Below are 22,990 nucleotides of genomic sequence, written 5' to 3' on the forward strand. Positions count from 1 at the left end.
TTTGGGTTTTGACATATTTTTTCCTGTAGTGTTTTTCATGCCTTTATGGTTTATATTGTTGATTAACCTTTTAATTTCATTTACTTTTAGTTTAACTAATTAGGATGTTAAAATCTATCGTGATGACATGACCTCTAGTCGTTGCATAGTGGAAAATCCTGAGAGGATAGACATATTCCAATAGAATTATGCAACCTTTTTTTATGATAAGAAAAGTCATGGAAAATTCCATGGGGTTAAGCAAAAGTTAGTCTCATGAATTTCTAATATTTCTTTTGACTTAGACATAAGCATAACAAGAAACTTATCCCAAACTAGCAACTATCACATAGAAAAATATCTAGGAACACCAAAAAACCACCACGATCCCCTAATCATAAAGGCACTAGCCTCATTACTTTTGAAGAACTTCCAAGATTTCTTTCACTTTCTTCTTTCTATTGTTTGTGCTTAAATTTATTTTTTTGTTAGACTTTTAGGATTCAACCCTCAGTTGAGATCTCCCCAAGCTAAGTTCATAAGATTAGTAAACTAAAGAATTTATGTAGAAAAAAATTGTTAAACCTTTTCTCATGGAATTGATACCTGGACTCTTAAATCGCATATTACTTAACATGTATATTGGCATTGTGTGACCAACTTACCTTACGGTTAGTTTTAGCACATAAATTTTTTGGCGCTTTGTCTAAGAAAGGCGTTATTAACTATTCTTATCTTATGATAACTTTAGTTAAAAAGCATAGGATCTATGTTTGACACCTTTTTTCATGTTTCTTATTTTCTTTTATTATTTTATTATAGCATCGATGTTTTTGTTGTGTTTTATTGTAGGTTCTAGAAAAACTAATAATAAGGTGAAAAAAATTATAAAGCCAAAAAATCAAAAAGAGTTGCATGTTTTTCTCTCTTGCATGTGATGTAAGCTTTGTGTGTTTGTATGTTGACTGACTTGTAACGGTCGTCATGATTGTTTGTTTTTTGTTGTTTGTAGAGTTTTTTGTAGAAATTCATTATCTATGTTTTTATGTATGATATGGGATTTGAGTTTGACCTAGCCCCTTTTGACAATGAAATTAATTGAACCTTTATACGTCTTAGATAAGCACATTCACTCACTGACACACCCATTGAGATGACTAACCCTAACACCTTCGTCATGAAACCACTTAAGCACTATGCAAACCCTTCTATTGATGAAATTGACATGGGCATCAACTACCAAATTATAGATGCCAACTCCTTTGAGTTGAGACATGCAATAATCCAAACGCCAAAAAAAACCAGTCTAGTGGATTTCCATTTGAGGACTGAAATGTTCACTTAACTAACTTCCTCAAACTCCGTGCAACTTTTCGGTATATTGGTGTCCCCAACAATACCATTATATGTAGGCTTTTTCCTTTCTCTTTGAGGGACAATGGTAAAGTGTAGCTTAACTCCCTTTCCCCATAATCAATAAGAACCTAGAATGATCTAGTCTAATGGTTTTTAGCAAAATACTTTCCTCCATTAAAGACTGGCAAAATGAAGCACAACATTACTTTCTTCCCCCAAATAAATGGAGAATCCATTTATGAGTCCTATAAGAAATTCAAAGACTTGATTAGAAGGTGCCCACAACATGCCCTACCTATTTGGTTAATCATTCAAACTTTTTACAATAGATTGGTAGGTACTCAAAGGTCCATAATAAATGTTATTGCCGGAGGTTCACAAATGTCCAAACCTTTTGAGAATGCTTACCAATTGATTGAATAAATGGCCAGAATCATGTTCCAATGGCCTTCACAGAGATTCACACACTAGAAAGTAGCCAACATTCATGATTCTAATGTATTAGCTTTCCTTGTTACCCAAGTGGTTGCTTTTTCTAGGAAGTTAAATAATCTAGAGATAAATTTGATGCAAGGAATTTCATCCAATGATGGATTGATGTATGGGCTAGTGATTGATCCAAGCATGTCAAAATTAAAGTCTATTAATGCTATGAGAAACCATGATCAAAACCCCTGCTCAAATACCTACAACCCAGGTTTGAGAGTTCACCCAAATTTTCAATGGAGTAATAACCCCAAAAATGGTGAATCATCAAACTAACCCTATAGGAAATTGAAATAACCAAAAAGCAAACTCAAAAAAGTATCTATACCCACCAGGTTTCCAAGAAAATGCTCAGCCAATGCAGAAAAGATAACCAATTGAAGAGTTAGCAATATAAATGAGAACCAATGACAGTGCCAAGTTATAGTCACTAAGAACAATGATCATCAATTAGAACAAATTGTGAATGCTTCAAATAATAAACCCCCCAAGTCACTCCCAAGTAATTCTAAAGTGAACCCTGAAGAAAAAGGGACTAGCAAGTACATGTTATGAGGTTAAGAATTGGAAAAGAGTTGAAAGAAACCACTAGGAGGAAAGACCTTGTAGATTTAGACCCAGTCCTAGGAGGTGAACCTGAGACTCACGAAAAGGAGGTAAAGAGATTTGTATCACACATTAGGATGGACTTTGAGAAAAGATTGCCACTACCCTTTGTTCAAAGATTGAAAAAGCAAAAAGTGGATCAATAATTCTCTAAGTTCTTAGAAGCGCTTGTCCAAAGATTGAAAAAGAAAGTGGATCAATAATTCTCTAAGTTCTTAGAAGCGTCAAGCAGCTGACCATTAACATATCTTTTGTTGAAGCACTATAATAGATGTCTAGTTATACCAAGTTTATTAATGCTATCTTGAATATGAAAAAATGATTATGACATTTTGAGATTGTACCATTGGCTTAGTAATGTAGTGCCATCCTACAAAAGAAATTGCCCCAAAAGTTGAAGGACCCAAGAAGATTTACCATTCCATGTGCCATAGAAGAAAATTTTGTAGAAAAAGCCCTTCGTGACTTTGGAGCTAGTAACAACCTGATGTCATTGTCCACCTTCAAGAAACTTGAGCTAGAAAAGGCCCAGAAACCGATCCGACCTTATAATTATCAACTGATCCATAGTCTATCATATGGGAATTATTGAGGATGTATTAGTGAAAGTGGACAGATTCATATTCTATGCTAACTTTGTGGTACTTGCATGGAAGAAGATAAGGGAATATCCTTGAAAGTTGGCCAACCCTTACTAGCCACCAGTAGGGCAAGGATTGATGTCCAAGAGAGGAAATTAACAATAAGAATAATCAAGAAGCTACTTTTGATATCTTGAAGTTAATGAGGTTTCCCTAAGATGCTAGTAAGGATCATTATCATAGGATCGATGTAGTAAACCAAGTAGTGACCGAAAAATTAGTGGATGGTTTGGAATTAGAGCAAGTAGAGCCAGTAAGGATTGAGGATGAAAATGAGATACAAAGGGAGGAATTAGCTCTAATGTTAGAGGGGAACCATAAGACATTTATGGAAATAATTTAGCTCTTAGAAACCACCACCAATGCCAAGCCCCTTATGCCATCTACTGAGACAGCCCCCTGGTTTGAAATTGAAAAACTTTACCTAGCCACCTATAGCATGCCTATTTAGGAGAACCATCAACATTATCTGTGATTATTTTTGCAAAGTTGAGTGAGGAGCACAAGGGGAAGTTAATGAGTGTGCTTATAAATTTTAGTAAGATATTTGGGTGGACCATAGCTAACATTAAGAGGATAAGTCAATCTCTTTGCATGCATACAATTTTAATGAAATAGGGACATAAACATAAAGCTGACCATCAGAGGATGTTGAACCTTTTGATCAAAGAGGTAGTGAAGAATGAAATTTTGAAATTTCTTGTTGTAGGCATCATCTACCCCATCTCAAATAGTGTTTGGGTCAGCTCTATTCATCGTGTGTCCAAAAAAGGGAGGGTTACAGTTGTAGAAAATAAGAGGAATGAGTTGATACCTCTTAGAACTATCACCGGTTGGAGGATTTATATTGTTTATAAGAAGCTAAATTCTACTAGCAGGAAGAACCACTTTCCCTTGCTATTTGTAGACCATATGCTAGATAAACTAACAAAGAACACTTTTCACTACTTCCTAGATGGCTATACAAGGCACCCTTAAATTCCTATAAGAATGGCCTAGTACGATTCATGGTCATATAATGGATAGTTTCAGGGCACAAGATTCATGAAAAAGGGATGTAGTCTCGGCCAAAATTCAGGTAATTGAAAAAATTCCACCACCCACTCATGCTAAGAGGATTATGAGTTTTCTAGGACATGTTAGGCTTTACTGCAAATACATTAAGAACTTTTCCAAGATTGCTAAGCCCTTATGTTACTTGTTAGAAAAGGAGCCTTTTGATTTTGACGAGACTTGTCTAGCCACCTTTAAGACTCTCAAATCCATAGTAGTCACTACACCTGTGATTGTAAAACCTGACTGGACTAGGCCTTTTGATTTGATGTGTGATGTGAGTGATTATGGCATAGAAATGGTACTAGGTCAAAGGAGAGAGAAGGTTTTTCATTCCATATACTATGCCAGTAGATACCTGATCCCGATTTTATATGACAGCGCGATGTATTCAGTTAAAATCTTAATTTTTCCTTACTTATAATTCTTACTTTGCAATGGCTGGCGAAAACTTTACTTCAAAGAAAATAAGTATGCAATTATTATATTTAAATACGAGATACTACGTAAGTAAATGTATCGTTATCAAGTAATATAGGACTTTTTCATTAAGTCTCGAATATCGAACCCACAGAAAGAAATACAATATGCAACTAAATCAAAAAAAATTAGATAACAAATTCTACTTTGCAAAATATTCTTACTCAAATTATAGATGCTATAATAGGGATGACGGTTTAATTCTTTTTTGTTAATTTTTTTTATAATTGAAAGTAAAGTAAATAACTAACTAAATTTAACTAGATATTTGTAAGATGAAAGCAATATAAATAAAATATATTTTTCCTTATCAAGAATCCATAACAAGTATAAGAATTCTATTGTGGATGTAATCAAATTGTGTTGTGTCAAATAGGAGCAATAGTATTTCTTACCCTTACTAGAGATGCTATAAAGAACATTGGCAAGTTTAAAGTTTGAATAGTCTTAAAGATGTGCTAGGTAGGAAAGATACTAGCTCTCACTCTAGAGTTCCCTCTTCTCTCTCTACCTAGGGGCTAAAATCTCGTATCAAAACCTAAAATTATAAACCAAATTCAGGGCTTTAGCCTGTCACCCTAAGGTCCTCTAATTCTACACCCTTCAAAGCCAAATTCAGGGCTTTAGCCTATCACCCTAAGGTCCTCTAATTCTACACCCTTCAAAGTTTATTTTGCTATTTATTTGTACTCAATCATATGTACTCAATCATATGAATTACATTCTCATATGATTCTTACCATTAGTTGACAGAGACAATAACATCTCAGATCTTACATGTTCTCACAACAAATATTAACATCTTGATTGGACAAATCAAGAATTAAATGAAGTACAAGGTTTAAAATGATCACAAATAATTCCAACATTAAAGATTAATACTTCACACAACTTCCATCCAATATGTAATCACTTATCATTTCAAGGCAAAAGATAAAGAAAACTACTCAGAATTCATGAAGAAAACACATCCACACTTATATTTGAAAGTAGAAATCAACTAAACAAACAAGAAGTCTAAATTAAAACCAAATTCAAAGATAAAAACTTATCTCAAATCCTCTCTACAAAAATCTTGAAGTTCCTTTGAATCTCTACTCTTCCTTTCTCTTATAATACTCTCAACTCACACACTACAATTGCACTCTTCGTCTTCTTTCTAAAAGTATCCTAATTCATCTAAGAGATAGAGAGCGTCGGCAATGTATGGGGGGGCGGAGGCTCCGAAGTGGCTAGGGGGAAGCATCAGAGAGAGCCCTATTCAATCCAATCCAAGTCTTCTTTTATAATTTTTAAAAGGTGCCTTGGTGCTCTTCAAAATATGTCCACATTCAATGAATTTTCCAAGAGTTGCCTCCTTTCAAAAGCCAATTGAATGTATTTTCGTGTCCATTAACTATTTCCCACGTTTTCAACAAGTGTTGCTTCAAACACCTCTTCAAAAATTCATCCAAATTCATTGAATCATCAAGTAACTACTTTTGGCATTTAAGCGTGAGGTACTTGGTGCTTAGACACTGCCATCTTGGTTTTGTCAGCACTTAAACGCCAGTTTTGGGCGCTTATGCGCCACAATTCTTTTGCACACCTTCTTCATTTTTGCTTCAAATTTGATCCTTTTTCACTCTTTTCAACATTTTTCTTCCATTTGATTGTACCTGAAAGAAAAACACATGAATACCTCCCATTAAAGCGCAATATCTCAAAATAGGTATAAAAATGTGTACATAAAGACTATATATTTTAAGTGTATCAATATCCCCCAAACTTTAAATATTACTTGTCCTCAAGTGACACTCCAATCTTTAAAAACCAAATATGTATTATATGTATTTGAGTTTCATTAGGAGTTACTAAAATTTAGATTTAGAAATATAGTAGTCCAATTTACATTAGTACATGAGACCAACTTAGAGTTTAAAAAATTTTTAATGTAAAGAAGTTTGAAAATATGAGTTCCTATCTAGTTCAAAATATTTGTGAATTATAGAGTTTATGCATTCTATCTTCTCCAATTAAAAGTTTTTATTAAGAATAATTATACTTACTATATTATATCCTTAAGCTTAAGGGTTTCTCAAGTCTTATACTTTAAAAAGATTAGACGTGGAACCAATTTTTGATTAGACAGATTAGACACTAATCCTCAACCCTTTTTCAATTTTCTTTTTCTTTTTTCTTTTTCCTTTTTCTTTCCTTTTCCTTTTTCTTTTTATTTTTCTTTATTTTTTTTCTTTATTTTTCTCTTTTCAGGTGAGGATTACTATTTATGGATAAGCCTTTAGTGATTTTGAATTCCACTCTTCCTTTCCTAAAGAAAAATTTTGATATATATCCTTTAATTAAAAATATAATAATAGTTTTCAAAATTATTTTTAGTAAAAGAAATTTAATTATTGAAACTAAAAGTCTAACCCTTCTATATTATTCAAAAATACAATTTCTCCTACTGAACATAGTGACACAATATTTATCGTTTTTACACTAAAAAAATTTTAACTTTAAGTTTTTCTTAATTACTATAGATTTTAACAAAATTTTCTTACTCATTTCTATATTCAAATTTTTACTTCCCTAATATAACTTCATATACATAATCAATTTTTTTTCAAGTCAAAATCAAATTTATTTGTAGCACATTTGAGAACAAATAACATTTGAGAACAAATAAAATTCAAAATAAAATTCAAGTTTTAGAAAATTTTTTATCCCCCCAAACTTAAATTTTTAATAAGAAGTTGAGGAGGCTTTAAAGAAAAAGCATTTTAGCATCATATTTATATATAGCCAGGAATGAAAACTAAAAAAAACATGCTTATAGGAGCAAGTGGCAAAACATTTTCATATCCTAAAAATACAAGTACCAAAATTTAAAACAAGAATAAAAATTATTCAATCAAATTTTGATTTAACTTTAAAATATAAAGATTCAATAGACTTGTAGGCAGTGGAGAATAACAGAAAAGCAAACAAACACACTAACAAAAATTCACAACTACAACATAAAGAAAATAACTCAAAGTAAATTGAAAATTTTAAACATGTAGTTCTTAAGTGAATGCTAGTAATATTCTAAACCTTCCTAAAATCCAGGATTAAGTTCAACACAAACTAACAAAATACACTAAACAACACAATTAGCACAGTCAATACCACAAAAATAAAACATAACTACACACAATAACATAAATACATCGCTGTGTTGCCTAACAGAATAAAACACAAACAATAGTAGTAGTCTAGATAAGTTGGTATACGATGAAACACGCCACTCATTAATACTAGACAATTCTTCATCTGGATAATATTCATTAATTTTTTTTTCAAAACAGTGATTTTTCTAATTCAAGCCTGGACAGATGATTGGAAGTTTGTATCTCAGCTCCCTTCCTATCTACTATCTCAATTTCAAATTCTTGCAAAAGAAGAATCCATCGAATCAGTCTTAGTTTTGCATCCTTCTTTTTCATTAAATATGCAATAAAATAATGATATGTATGTACAATACATTTGGTTCCAACTAAGTATGACCTAAATTTATCAAAAATATATACTATTGATAATATTTTTTTCTTAATTGTGGTATAAATAATTTTATCTTCATTAAGAGTTCTACTAGCATTGTAAATTACTTTAAAAATCTTATCATGTTTTTATCATAAAATAGCTCCAATAGCATAACCATTTGCATCACACATTAACTCAAAAGATTTTTCTTAATCTAGTGAAATAATAATTGGTGTAGTGATTAATTTTTCTTTTAATAGCTAAATGCTTTTAGGCACTCCTTATCAAAATTAAAAAATTACATCTTTTTCAAGCAAATGACATAGAGGCTTAGCAATTTTTGAAAATTCTTTAATATATCGTCTGTAGAATCCAGCATGTTCTAAAAAACTCCTAATTTCCCTCACATTTGTTGAGTAAGGTAAATTAGCGATCACTTGAATTTTTGTAAGGTCTACTTCCATAGCATTTTTTGATATATGATGCCCTAAAACAATTCCTTTTGCTAGCATAAATTGACATTTTTCCCAATTAAGGACTAAATTTTGTTTCTTCATAGCACTTAAGAACTCTTGATAAATGTTCTAAACATGATTCAAATGAAGTTCCAAACACTAAGAAATCATCCATAAGAACTTCAATTCTTTTTTCAATTAAATCACAAAAAATAGTCATCATATATTTTTAAAATGTAGCAGGGGCATTACATAAATCAAAGGACATTCTTCTAAAAGCAAATGTACCATAAAGACTGATAAAAGTTGTTTCTCTTAATCCCGAGGAGCTATTTGTATTTGATGATAACCAGTATACCCATCAATAAAACATAAGTATTTATGCCCAACTAGTCTTTCCAACATTTGATCTAGAAAAGGTAGTGGAAAATGATCTTTTCTAGTAACAAGATTTAATTTTCTATAATCAATGCATATTCACCACCTTGTGACTTTTCTTATTGGTATTAACTCATTATGTTCTTCCACAGTCACAGTCACTCCTTTTTTAGGAACACGGTGAATTGAACTAACCCATGCACTATCTAAAATAGGGTAGATAATTCCAGCATCTAACCACTTTAAAATTTCTTTATAAACAACTTCTATCATTACGCTTTCTATAGTTAGGAAAGATCTCCCCAAAATAATAGGTATCTCCTTATCTTCCTCTATGTAGCACAATGAAAATAACAAGAAAGATAAATTGATCCACTTTTACTAAAACATCTTTTATAACTCCCTTAGGATATGTTATTAAACGATCTGCTAACTACAGAGTTACACTAGTGGGGGATATTTCTCCTAATCTCAATCTTTTAAATATTGATAATGTCATATGGTTAATGTTTGCACCTAAATCACATAAAGCTTTCCCATAAAATCTGTCTCCTATTGCACATGGAATTGTGAAGCTACTAGGATCTTTAAGCTTTTTAGGAAACATTTTCTAAATTATAGCACTACACTCTTCACTGAGTGCAATAGTCTTGTTATATTCAAACTTCCTTTTCCTGTTAAGAATATCCTTCATAAACTTCACATAGCTTGGCTATTGTTCTAAGGCTTCAACAAATAGAATATTAATCGTAAGCTTCTTAAAGATTTCTAGAAATTTTGAAATTTGTTTATTCAATTTTTGTTGATGAAGTCTCTGAGGAAATAGAGGTGGTGGTTTTTTCAAGTCAATTTTAAGTGGAGAGATATATCTCTCTAAACCTTTCGGAGCATCCACTTTTGGCTTTTCAATTTCTTGTCTCTCAACTTTAATCTATTTTTAAGCTCTTCCTTCCAAATCTCTTCCACTTCTAAGTTGAACGGCTTTCACTTGCCTTTATTCTAGCCTTTTGGTTTTACTTCTACTAGGAAGTGTTCCGTGAGATCTACTACTTAATGAATTTTTTATTTGTCCTAATTAATTCTCAATATTTCTAATTATAGCTCCTTGAATTTGTAACTGATTTCCCATTTGTAACACTACTTCTTCTCTAGACAAATTTTTCTTCTTAAATTGTGGATTACTATTAAAACCTGGAAGATAAGTAGGTCTAAAATTATTATTATCTTGGTTTTTCTATTTCCCAATGGGTTTAATTGGTTGTTCCTCCATTTCTAATTATTACCACCCAAAGTATTATTCCAGTTAAAGTTAGGATGGTTCTTCCAACCTCGGTTATAATAGTTTGAATATGGGTTTTGCTTATTATTTATGACATTCAAAGTTTCTAATGATGCTTGAAAATCTACCATTTGGCCTAATGAATTCTCTTCAATCATTGAAATTGGTTGAGAAAATTTCATCCCAAATTGGTCCAACTTCCTTGAAATTTTAGCAACTTGATTTGCTAATATTGCAAAAGCTTTAGATTCATGAATATTTGCTACTTTCTTAAGATTCAACTTCTCAAAAGGCCATTGAAAAATATTAGCAGTCATCTCTTCATTTAAAACATAAGCAACATGAAATGGTTTTGGCATCAATGAACCACCAGCAGCGGCATCGATAATAAATTTAAGAGATCCAACTAATCCATTACAAAAAGTTTGAATTATTAACCAATCTGATATAGCATGGTGTGGACACTTTCTCAGTAGTTCTTTAAATCATTCCCATGCTTCATAAATATATTTCCCTTCAAACTGACAAAAAGATGTAATATCATTTCTAAACTTTACAGTTTTAGATGGTGGAAAATATTTAGCAAGGAATTTATGCGCTAAATCACTCCAAGTTCTGATAGATCCACGTGATAATGAATATCGTGGTAATGAATGTAACCATATCTTAGTTGTATCCCTCAGTGAGAAATGATAAATTCTTAGTCTTATAACATCATCTTATTCACCGTCATATTTAAATGTAGCACATAATTCTAGAAAATTAACAAGATATAAATTTGAATTTTCAGTTGGTGCTCCCCTAAACTGATTATTTGATACCATTTGGATAATAACAGGTTTAAGTTCAAATGAATTAATTGCCACAGTAGATTTTTAAATACTAAAATGAAGTATCTGCTATAGGGTTAGCATAATCTCTTAAAGATTTAAATTTTTTATTAATTTTAGTATTTTGATTATTTCGGTTTGCCATTTCTTGAAATTTTTTGTTTTTTCTTTATTTTTGATTTTTTAGATTTTTCTAACAGTTCTTTCTAATTCATAATCCTAGGACATTAGTCCTTTAAAACCTGAACTACACATATTCATTATTACAAAACAACATAAAATAAAATCACACAAATAAGAACTTATATAAAAAGAAAATTACAATATTCCTATAATAAATCTAAAAGTTTAAATAAGACTTTCTAAAAAGAGAAATTTTCTTTCTAAAAATTTCTTCAAAAAATTTTATTCTCCCTGGCAATAGCGGCAAAAACTTGATCCTGATTTTATGTGAAAGTTTGATGTATGTAGTTATAATCTTAATTTTTCCTTAGTTATATTTCTTACTTTATAACACCTACCAAAAACTTGACTTCAAAGCAAATTAGAATTTAATTATTATATTTAAATATGGGATACTACGTAACTATATGTAACATTATCAAGTAATATAGGACTTTTTGATTAAGCCTCGAATATCGAACCCACACAAAGAAAAATAATATGCAACTAAATAAAAAAAAATTAGATAACAAATTCTACTTTGCAAAATATTCTTACTCAAACTATAAGAATGAAAGTTTGATTCTTTTTGTTAAATTTTTTTTATAATTGAAAGTGAAGTAAACAAATAACTAAATTTAACTAAATACTTATAAGATGAAAGCAATAAAAATAAAATATATTTTTCTTTATCATGAATTTGTAGCAAGTATAGGAATTCTTTTGTGGAAGTAACCAAATTGTATTGTGCCAAATAGGAGCAAAAGTATTCTTTACCCAATGTTATAAAGAACATTGGCTAGTTTAAAGTTTGAATAGTCTTGAAGATGGGCTAGGTAGGGAAGGTATTGGCTCTCACTCTAGAGTTCCCTCTTCTCCCTCTACCTAGGTGCTAACATCTCATATCAAAACCTAAAACTATAAACTAAATTGGGGACTTTAGCCTGTCACTCTAAAGTCCTCTAATTCTATACCCAACAAAGTTTATTTCTTTATTTATTTACAATCAATCATATGAATTACATTCTCATCTATAAAATCTCATGTGATTCTTACCATTAGTTGACTAAGATAACAACATCTCGGATCTTACATGTTCTCACAATAAATATTAACATCTTACTTGGCCAAATCAAGAAGGGCCAAATCAAGAAGTAAAAAGAAGTAAATGAAGTACAAGGTTTAAAATCATCACAACTTATTCCAACATTAAAGACTAATACTTCACACAACTTCCATCTAATACTCAATCACTTATCATTTTAAAGAAAAAAATAAAGAAAACTACTCATAATTCATAGAGAAAACACATCCAAACTTAAGTTTGAAAGTAGAAATCATGCAAACAAACAAGAAGTCTAAATTAAAATGAAATGTAGTCATAAAGATAAAAACTTATCTCAAATCCTCTCCACAAAACTTTTGAAGTTCCTTTGAGTCTCTTCTCTTCCTTTCTCTTACAATACTGTCTACTCAAACACTACAACTCCTCTCTTCTTCATCTTTCAAAAAGTATCCTAATTAATCTAAGAGAGAGAGGCGTGGTGTCTAGAGGGGGGCGGCGGCTCTGGAGTGGCTAGGGGGAGGTGTCAGAGAGAGCCCTCTTCAATCCAATTCAAATCTTATTTTATAATTTTTTAAAAGGTGCCTTGGTGTCTTTTCAAAATGTGTACACATTCAATGAATCTTCCAAGAGTTTCCTTCTTTCAAAAGCTAATTGAATGTATTTTTTGTCCATTAACTATTTCCCACATTTTCACCAAGAATTGTTTCAAAAGCCTCTTTAAAAATTTGTTCAAATTCATTGAATCATCAAGTAACTACTTTTTACGCTTCAACGCGAGGTACTTGGTGCTTAGGCACAACTTTCTTGGTTTTACTGGCGCTTAAGCGCCAGTTCTGGGTGCTTGGGTGCCACAGTTCCTTTGCACACTGTTGGCTATATTTTTTTCAAAATAAGATTTTAAAATTTAAATTTAGTATTATATATAATGTAATTGTACTTTTGTGAAAATGATATCTTTTATTTTTGAAAAATGATGAGACCGGATAGACCTCATATATCTAAAATTTTAAATAGCTCAACACGATATCATAAATGATATATCATCTCAAAGGATGAACGTATCACTTATTGGTAGGCTTAACTATCTAAACTTAAGAGTTTATGACTCTATTTTGGTTTGTAAAATTTATAGCTGACAAGTTCCCTTATCTAATACACAGATTATATAAGGTTTAGATTAATCTGGGTTCTTAATTCCCTATAGAGGCAAGCCCCTATAGTTAATTACATCTTAGACAACTAAAGTCACCTAAGAAAACTCTCGATTAAGATCAGGGTTTTGTCTTCAAGAATTCATTGTTTAGGTTTCCATGATTGTTTATAGGAAAATCAAGTGGGATGGGTTTGAATAGGAACAATTATTTCCAGAATCCAAAAAAGCAAAAAGTAGGAGATGTCAAAGATACTGAAGAAGCTTCAGTGACATCCCAAACTAACCTATGGTTTGACTTTACATCTTTGAAAAGAAAATTATGTGATATTTCAGTCCTGTAAATTATTTAGATATTTGGGGCTTATATCTACATTTCATATGTAAATGACCCGAGAAAATGTGAGGAATTATATCGTCTTACATGACTACCTCGGAATCCTAAAAACTTTAAGACTTATATCGTACGATATAAAAATTGTAGTAAGTCCTAAAAGATAATGTGAGGATTTACATCGTGTCAAACAAACGAACTTGACGCCCTATAGGTATATTATTTAAATCTATGGAAGTTAGGTTGAAGCTCCTCTTTCACCATCTATTGTAGTCTCGATCGCTGCCCAGAGATGAATCATCAATTCACAATATCATCGTCATGCCTTGAGAGAAGGATAAAGAAAAGAGAAAACTATGCATCGAATGACCTATCCTAGGGTGTTATACAAACATGCTAGGAAAACACTAGGAAATGCTAGGAAAACAATATTTGAAAGTATAAATATAGATGAATGTCTATAGTATGATGTAGCACACGGAAAGAACAATTGTGTAGTAAAGTACTGTAACAGGAAAAGTATGAAAATAAAGCAACATAAAGAAAAGAAAGACTATGCAATAAAGAAATAAATATGCAGTAAAGAAATAAAGTTGAAACAACTAAATGTATCTGATTAATTTTGGCGATGCTACAAAACATATTACAACTGCATGATATAAAGGGGGTAGATAAACATTTGCAGATTATAAAAGAAAGGCTAAGTGATAAGCATATAACAATTTAAAGTGGGATATTAGCTTTTAATTTGGGTTAGGCTCAGACTAGACCTCCTTTTCTCTTTTATCTCGATCTCACAGGCAACTGATACATCGAAGTCAACCTATCAATATCAATTAGAGGTCACCAACAAATCAGCCCTATAATCAGGTAGCCCTAGACCCTAATGTTTAAAAGATGTGTGAATGCAAATAGTATCTGGACTTATCAGGGTGTGGTGTACCTATATGTGATATTAGGATAAGTGATGAGTAGTGTCTGAACTTATCGGGGTATGATGTGTAATATCTAGACTCTTAAAAGAAATATAATATATATTCTTGTGGTATATCTCATGTGGAGTGTAATATGTGAAGTGTTACAATTGTAATATCTGTCGTGAAGAGCGTAATGTATAGTGTCTATCCTATGTCGTATTATTTGTTGTGTAGTATATGAAATGAGTATTTGTTCTTTTACAAGTGTAGTATCTATTCTTTTACAACTACCAATTCTCAAGCCTTTTGAAAAGAGTTAGAGCTATTGACAACTTAGGGGTGAAAGGGCATCACACTAATTGAGTATTGATTTTATATTTTCAACTATAGAAGAGCTGATCAATGGTTCTTTGCATCATTGCCTGTTACCCTGCACCTCAAACTTATATCCCACTTTAAAAATCCATATATGTATTAAACAATTTTAGATGTTTTCATATTACAAGACCGAAAGAGACAGTTTGCCAAATACTTCCATAATATTAAATTTTCATTTCAGGTTCTTCAAGCATACATATGTAAAAAAAAAATCATAATAATTGTATGCTCTATATAAAAATTTTCAAAGAAAGTATGCTTATGTTCCTTATTTTGGTTTCAACAGACAAAGGTAAAGACAAATTTTAAATTTTCAAAGTTTTGCTTCAATGGGTTAAGATAAAGAAAATTGTAAACTTCCAAATTTTGGTTTCAATAAGCAAGCAAAGAAAGCATCCCAAATTCCCTGTTTCAGTTTCAACAGACCAAGGCAAAACACCTCCAAAGTTTTGAAATCTTAAAGTTTAGCTACAATAAGCCAAAATAAAGCAAGTCCCAAATTCCAAAATCCCACGTTTTCATGCATGAATGAAGTAACATGTGTGTTAAGATTGAAAGTATTATGTTAAATATACCAATACCTAAAAAAAAAAATTTTGTGTGCCATGTATGTATACTTCTAGGATTAAATAAAGAAAAGCAACATATCCATTATTTGCATAACTGTATAATATATCCAACTGTATCTATTAAAGTAACAGGGTTCTTTACATGATGAATTGTGAATGCTTATAACAAAAAAATGAAAAGGAAGACAAGCTATAGAGAATTAACAAATTAGCCACCATCAAAATAGTTAATAATCACTTCAAGTAGGTGTGTAATTAAATGCTTAACTATCTTAAAGTGAATTATACATGAAATTATGAGAAAAAGAATATATGTTGGATATAAGGGGAACCCTAAAAATTATTTTCAGCAAACAAATAATAAACCCAACAGTAAAAAAAATGAATTAAACAAATGAATGCAAGTTTAACTGTGAAACCCTTCCCCTTTTTCTTTTTTTTTTAAACCAAATTTATTCGAATCAAAGTTGGTTCAACTAAATGTGATAGCCCAACGATATTGAAACATAACACTATATACTCGCTATCATCCACACCTAGGTTGCAGTTAAAAGGCTCGCTGATGCAGTTATTCCAAAGGTAAATGCAACTTCTCATCCCCAAGGCAAAACAAAACCAACATTACAATAAAGTAACAGAGCTCGTTATAACTTTCTTTCCAAAACAAAATAGCCTGAAGACTTTTGTAGTGGATTCAAAACTTCATTAGCTCTAATCTGAATTGAGCTCTCTCTTTTTTTACCATCCATAACATCAATATTCTAGGAAAGCTGACAAGAAAAGAAATGGAATAACAATCGTGCCTGAACCTCAAGCCTAACAAATATTTTGATGTCAAAATAGTTTTATACCCTTACAGAGATCAACTTCTCCATCTTGAAGAATGAAACCATGCTTTGTGCACAAGAATTGTAATAGTTGAGATAAAGCATTGGCTCCCTAAAAGAAAATGAGTATTCCCTACAAATCCATTAACTAATAGCCAAGAAAAGCCCTTCATGATCCATAAATTTCAAAACAAGCATTAAGAGAAAGGAACTCTGTATAATCGATGGAGAAGAAAATCCTGTTGAACAAAATATTCCACCAATAACAAATTATTGAAGAAAGAGGAGAAAGGTAAACATGAATGACTAATAGGAATTTCGGATTAAAAAGAGTCCAGCATAAGGACAACTTTGAACCCAGCAGATGACCAAAAGAATAGACCACCACCAAGCCAAAACTGAGCCACTAAATGGCCATCCAAATCACTAAAATATTTCCAATATTGAAGTTCAAATAAAGGGAATTACAAGAAACATAAATTGAGCCCCACATAAGGGTTAAGTCAAACCCAACAAATGAACAAAAGAATAGACCACCACCAAGCCAAAACTGAGCCACCAAATGGCCATCCAAACCACTAAAATATTTCCAATATTGAAGTTCAAATAAAGGGAGCTGCGGGAAACATAAATCCAAACTCCCAAGACTAAATAAATCCACAAATCTTTATTTCAAAACATAGAAGAGTTGAGAGGCTCAAAACAAAACCTCCAAGATCAAACAAAACTGAATGCCCAACCAACTCAAAAACAGAATCTCTCATAAATCAAATAAATCCAAGGGTCTCCATGTTAAAGCAATGCATGCGAGAAAACAGTAATCAAAAGAACTCAAATATTTCCTAAGATTTTCAATATATCTTTCCAGCAAACTTCTAAGAATCTACTGCCTTATCTCCAGTATGAATAAGTAAAGGCAGCCGTAATATAGATATTCATGAGGAAACTTTATTTCTTCATCAAAGAGACGATCAAACTAAAACATCATTTCCATTTGATCTACCAATCTCATAATCCAAAAGAAGTTATTGCATGGACATCTAATCTAAAAATTAAACAACATTCTAGAAGTAAATAAAACCTGACCTTAACTCCTTGCTAACTCAAGAATGAGAAGAGTAAGAAAAACTCTGAAACAGAAACTCCCAACAGAGAATGAGCTCTCAAACTATGTCTCCTTGAAATCTCCAGAAAAAAAAATCAGCCATCAATGCTTCCCCCAAAGGGGTATTTATAGCCATCGAGAGGACAGGAGCTCACCGACAGTGAGAAAAAAGGGAGGTGATGAGAAACACCCTTGAAGGGTAAGAGATTCATCAAGATTTAAATAGGGGGTTACCAAATCCATTCGAGTGGGAAAAGCCGTTAAAAACCTATTACGGCGAAGCAACCGACAAGGCAACTAGTGACGAGGGTCGGGAAGGAGGAAGATTACCAGAAGACCGACAAGAAAACCTTGAGAATCAGTCAAGAAAATAAGGGAAGAAGGGATTTGGCTAGGGCATGATTCAGTCCTAAGAGGAGAGGGGTAGCTTTGAGAGAAATGAAAATAAAAAAAGGGGTTTTAAAACCCCTTTTACTAAAAAAAATTTTTATTATTTATTTTTTTTATTAAAAGAAAATATTGAATTTTGTACGACTCACTTGTGCGCAACAACCCAACAAAATGGGTGCCCTTCCAATCTAAAATCGATGTTTCGGACGTGACGGCGCAGTCCATTTCGTCATCCAGAATCATCTGGACAAATTCATCAACAATCGCGCCAAATTAAGTTCAATTCGCACGTGGTGCTTCAAACAAAATTATTTTGGTCTGATCAGAGCTATTCAACGAATAAAAATAAAAAATGTTGACCAGTCCTTGCCTAAATGACAACCATAGTCAAACACATCGCTCGCGATGGCAAGTCAAACGTTGCACGCATCATCGTGTCCACCAATGTCTTTCAAATTCCTATGGGAACTCAACAATAGTTTCAATATGTTGGATTTAATCGACTTAACTAGATGTCAAGAATCAGAAACTGTCCATATGAAACTTCAAGGAGCGAAGAAATGGCTTGAATTTCTAAATATTTCAGATTCCGGTCTAGTCCTCTAAGAGAGTTAAATAGAAAACCCTAAGGCTATATATTAGGTTCTGGGAAGAGGGAAAGAAAGAAAGACCTCAAATTTGAGGTCAACAAATGGACTCCCAATAGGTGTGGTGTGCTGCATCAGCATGTCACGCATATTGGCGTTGACTGAAACGATCAACAACATTTTGAAAGAATGTCCAAGTAACCATACTTGGGACACACCAAAGATAGGATTGAAGTGAAGTAAGATTTCTTTGGGGATGGGTATATGAATTTTCAAACTGCTGTGGGATTTGAATTTTCAAATGATTTTTAAAATATGTGCAAGGGAAAGATTCCACATTTGACAATAATATCAAAGAATGTGTGGAGGAAGAATTAAGATTAAACCTTATCCCAAATGATGTAACAAAATAAGTGAAGCAAGAAGATTATATCAACTTGTAATGCCACTAGGGAACTCATATCCCAGCTGAAACTAGTCGAATAAATGTCGTCTATTGTCTTAGGATTTATTATAGAGTCGAAGTGGAATTCTTTTCTAACCTAAGTGAAATAGGTAGAGACCAGGCTAACTTGGAATACCGCTGGGGAAGTTATATCCAAACTGAGACTAGTTGAGGAATGGTAACCATTAAGGAGATTATGCTAAACTCCAAGGAAAGACTACCACCAGGGATATTATGTTCGAACTAGATCTAGTCAAAAAATGACAACCATTAAGGATATTACACCAAATTTCAAGGAAAGAATATAATGGTTCGGGCTACTGCCAAGGACATTATTTCCGAAGTAGCACTAAATTTCAAGGAAAGTCTATACCGGTTCGGGCTACCTCCAGGGATATTATGTCCGTAGTAGATCTAGTCAAAGAATGGCAACCATTAAGGATATTACACCAAATTTCAAGGAAAGAATATACCAGTTCGGGCAACCGTCAGAGATATTATGTCCGAACTAGATCTAGTCAAAGAATGGAAACCATTAAGGATATCACACCAAATTTCAAGGAAAGACTATATCGGTTCGGGCTACCACCAAGGATATTATGTTCGAACTAGATCTAGTCAAAGAATGACAACCATTAAGGATATCACGCAAAATTTCAAGGAAAGACTATACCAATAGACTATGCAGGTTCGGGCTACCGCCAGGGATATTATGTCCGAACTAGATCTAGTCAAAGAATGACAACCATTAAGGATATCACGCAAAATTTCAAGGAAAGACTATACCAATTCGGGCTACCACCCAAGATATTATGTTCGAACTAGATCTAGTCAAAGAATGGCAACCATTAGGGATATCACGCCAAATTTCAAGGAAAGACTATACTGGTTCAGGGTACTGCCAGGGATATTATGTCCGAACTAGATCTAGTCAAAGAATGGCAACCATTAAGAATATTAAGCCAAATTTCAAGGAAAGACTACATCGATTCGGTCTACCACCAGGGATATTATGTCCGAAATAGATCTAGTCAAAGAATGTCAACCATTAAGGATATTACACCAAATTTCAAGGAAAGACTCAGAATGTGAGTACTAACTCCAAGATGGGAATTGGAATGTGAGTACCAGTCCCAGAATGAGAATTGAAATCCATACACCGACTCAGAAATATCGTGAATGTGTAAAATAGGTGGAAGGAATCGACGTCCCTGTATCAATCCTGAAATATCGTGAGTATAGGAATTTGTTTCAAAATGTGAGATATTGTGTCAGATTGTACAAGAATGTGATAACCGCATTAATTTATAAAGATGTGAAGAATCATGTGTAATCGTATGAGAATGAAGTGAAAATGAAGTATGAAATGCCCAGGATCCGAAGACTTGTGGAAATGTGAAATTTGTAAGGTTTACAATGTTGTAAAAGAAAATACAAAATTTACATAAGTATAAGAACAATAAACTTGTGGTGAGAAAACAAAAAGATTTATTTCTTTGGAATTTTCATGATTTTTTTTTAAAATGTTTTGTTGTTTAATTCATTACATATGTTATTTTACACATCGTTCTTGCTTTTTAGCCTTTCTCAGAATCTTTTTAGCCTTTCTCAAAATTGTTTTTAGCCTTTCTCAGAATTGAGAGAAACCAAAATTTATTTGTCTTCTCAATTAATTGCCCAAATTTGCACTCACAATTGTGAAAAGAAATTTCAACACATTTTCATTAAATTGTCATGCCAGGAATGTAATATGATACCAAATGTAATACTATTTGATTCCATTTAAGAAGACATAATCAAAATATCTTTCAGAACCATATGAATGATCCATATATCTGAATATTCTTCCATATGTCAATACTAGACACATATCACTAAATCAAATCTGCATATCACCCAACTGGCGATCTACTTTCAGTATCCATGTCAAAATGGTAAGCTATATAAAGACTACCCTCACCTTCTAACATATTATCGGAAAAATAAAAGCAGCTTTTCCTAAATATCTACTGAGGTGTGTTGTCTTTAAACAACTTATAGCTCATAAGGCTGTAAATTCTCTATCTCAGGATCAGGCCTAAAACGGAATGACACCTTGTCTTCATTCATTCTCCTGAGAGTTTCTCCTGAGAGTTATAGTATAGAAACTCACGTATATAGTGCTCCAGGGATGCAGTGTTTAGCTACATCAACATTGTTACCTTTCAGAACCAAAACTGATACCACAGGTAAAGGGATCTCTACAGAACCTCAAAATTCTCCATCGCCGACAATCTGGATTTCTATCCCAAACATAATGTTGCATTTGTTGATGAATGAGACCGTGCAGAATGGTCTCGTAAAATCATGATAATCAACGTGTGGAGGACTACAGTCACCAGCCTCGTAGATATTAACTATGCAGCTATTGGGAATACAATCTGCTAGTAAGATACACCAAGTCACCAATCGTTTAATCATCCTCTTTATGAATGACGGTAAAGGATCAACTTCGTCATGGCAAACTATTCCAGGCAGATTTCCTTCCTTGTCATGTGCAAAATTATAACAGCAACCATATTGTATTGTAACCCTTCGTTTACCACATTTCCACTTCCTGGGCTTGGAACATGTTCTTCTTCTTAACAAACCAGCTTGGCCCATTTCTCTTTCCAAAAAGTCACGCTTCACAATATTATCCTGTTAGCTGCTAGTGAATACATTGGTGTGCAATTCTAATCCTTCAAGTATATTAACACACTTTCCATGAAGCCTCTGAAAATGCTCAAAGTTCTGTTTACTTTCTCATATTTTTCCAACTTATGTTCCGGAATAATTTGTAAAGGAAGTGTTCTATTTACAAATTGAGGAATGTAAGGCTCCACTTCCATAGAACTTTCTACAGTCCTTTCTTTCTTAGAAATTGTCTTTTCTTCAGCCTTCATGGGTTGAGGTAGTACTTCAACTGGCTGATCAGAAGTTTTCTCTTTTAAATTAATTATCATTTGTGTAATAACATCTTCATTTTCCCTTTGTTCTTTTAATTGCTCCGGCATCTTATGGATGAGGCGGTTTCGATTTCTCTTCTGCATGCGGTAGGGGTAGCACCAACAAGCTCACCCTTTGAAGTCATTACCATTGACTTCATCCAACTAATCACAGCATTACTCAATTCTGCTTCATCAACCTTTTTAAACTTCCTTTTCTTCGCAGCGGTCAATTGATTCTTACTCCTCAATTTTAGCACAAGCTTTTGCTCACAAAATTCTTCTTTATTAACCACGGTTAAGGCCAAACTTTCGTAATCCAGCTCAATCTGGTCAAAGTTGAGATCAAATTCAATCACTCCTCCTTCAAACTTCTCTTTGTTAAGGGCAAAACACATGCCATTCTTGAAAGTAAAAATCATCCTTCCTCCTTACATTTTCCTGCACCAAAACAGGAAAACAATCAGTATGTCAGACCGGGCTCTGGCAAGAATAATATTAATTCTTTAATTATTTACATATGTATTTATGTACATATATTTTACAAAAAATATATTTCTTATGTACATATTTAATTTACATTTACGTACACACACACACACACACACACACACACACACACACACACACACACACACACACACACACACACACACACATATATATATATATATTAGGCTTACTTTAAAGATTTGGGCTGTGTGGAAGAGAAAAGAGTGTCATGCCATATACATAGAATTATACAGATATAATTTATTTTAAAATTATTTTCTTATATTCAAGTATATTTTGTTACAATTTTATTCGTACCCAATTACAACTAGAACATAAGTGCTTCTAAGAACAAGACTATATTTATAAAGTTTTCTCTTTCGAAACATCATGACGCATAGTACTTTTTCAGATATCGTCCATTGACAGGAAGCATAGTCGTTATCCTTGACAATTTATTAATTGATAAGAGCCTCCAGAGTAAACCTTCTCAACAAAGAATGGTTCTTCCAAGGTTGGTTCAAATTTACCTCCTATTTTGTGATGTGCAAG

The 22,990-nt window shown here is 32.6% G+C and overlaps 1 protein-coding gene across 1 annotated transcript; it reads right to left on the bottom strand.

The window, feature by feature from the left end:
* Nucleotides 1-21,230: 21,230 nt before the first annotated feature.
* LOC110031918 lies at nt 21,231-22,344 on the bottom strand. The gene is made up of 2 exons (XM_020735357.1): nt 22,096-22,344; nt 21,231-21,659 (listed from the first exon to the last, which is right to left on the bottom strand). The coding sequence occupies exons 1-2, from the start codon at nt 22,342-22,344 to the stop codon at nt 21,231-21,233; spliced, it is 678 nt and encodes a 225-aa protein (XP_020591016.1).
* Between the last annotated feature and the right edge of the window lie 646 nt (nt 22,345-22,990).

The sequence above is a fragment of the Phalaenopsis equestris genome, unplaced genomic scaffold (assembly GCF_001263595.1).
Source record: "Phalaenopsis equestris unplaced genomic scaffold, ASM126359v1 Scaffold000867, whole genome shotgun sequence".
NCBI lineage: Eukaryota > Viridiplantae > Streptophyta > Magnoliopsida > Asparagales > Orchidaceae > Phalaenopsis > Phalaenopsis equestris.

What these genes read in the sequence shown, in the direction of transcription:
- LOC110031918 (XM_020735357.1), bottom strand. Translation starts at nt 22,344, where the DNA reads ATGTGTTTTGCCCTTAACAAAGAGAAGTTTGAAGGAGGAGTGATTGAA. An exon ending in TTAGTTGGATGAAGTCAATG is followed by an intron (nt 21,660 to 22,095) that starts GTAATGACTTCA and finishes AGCAGCTAACAG; the next exon opens with GATAATATTGTGAAGCGTGA.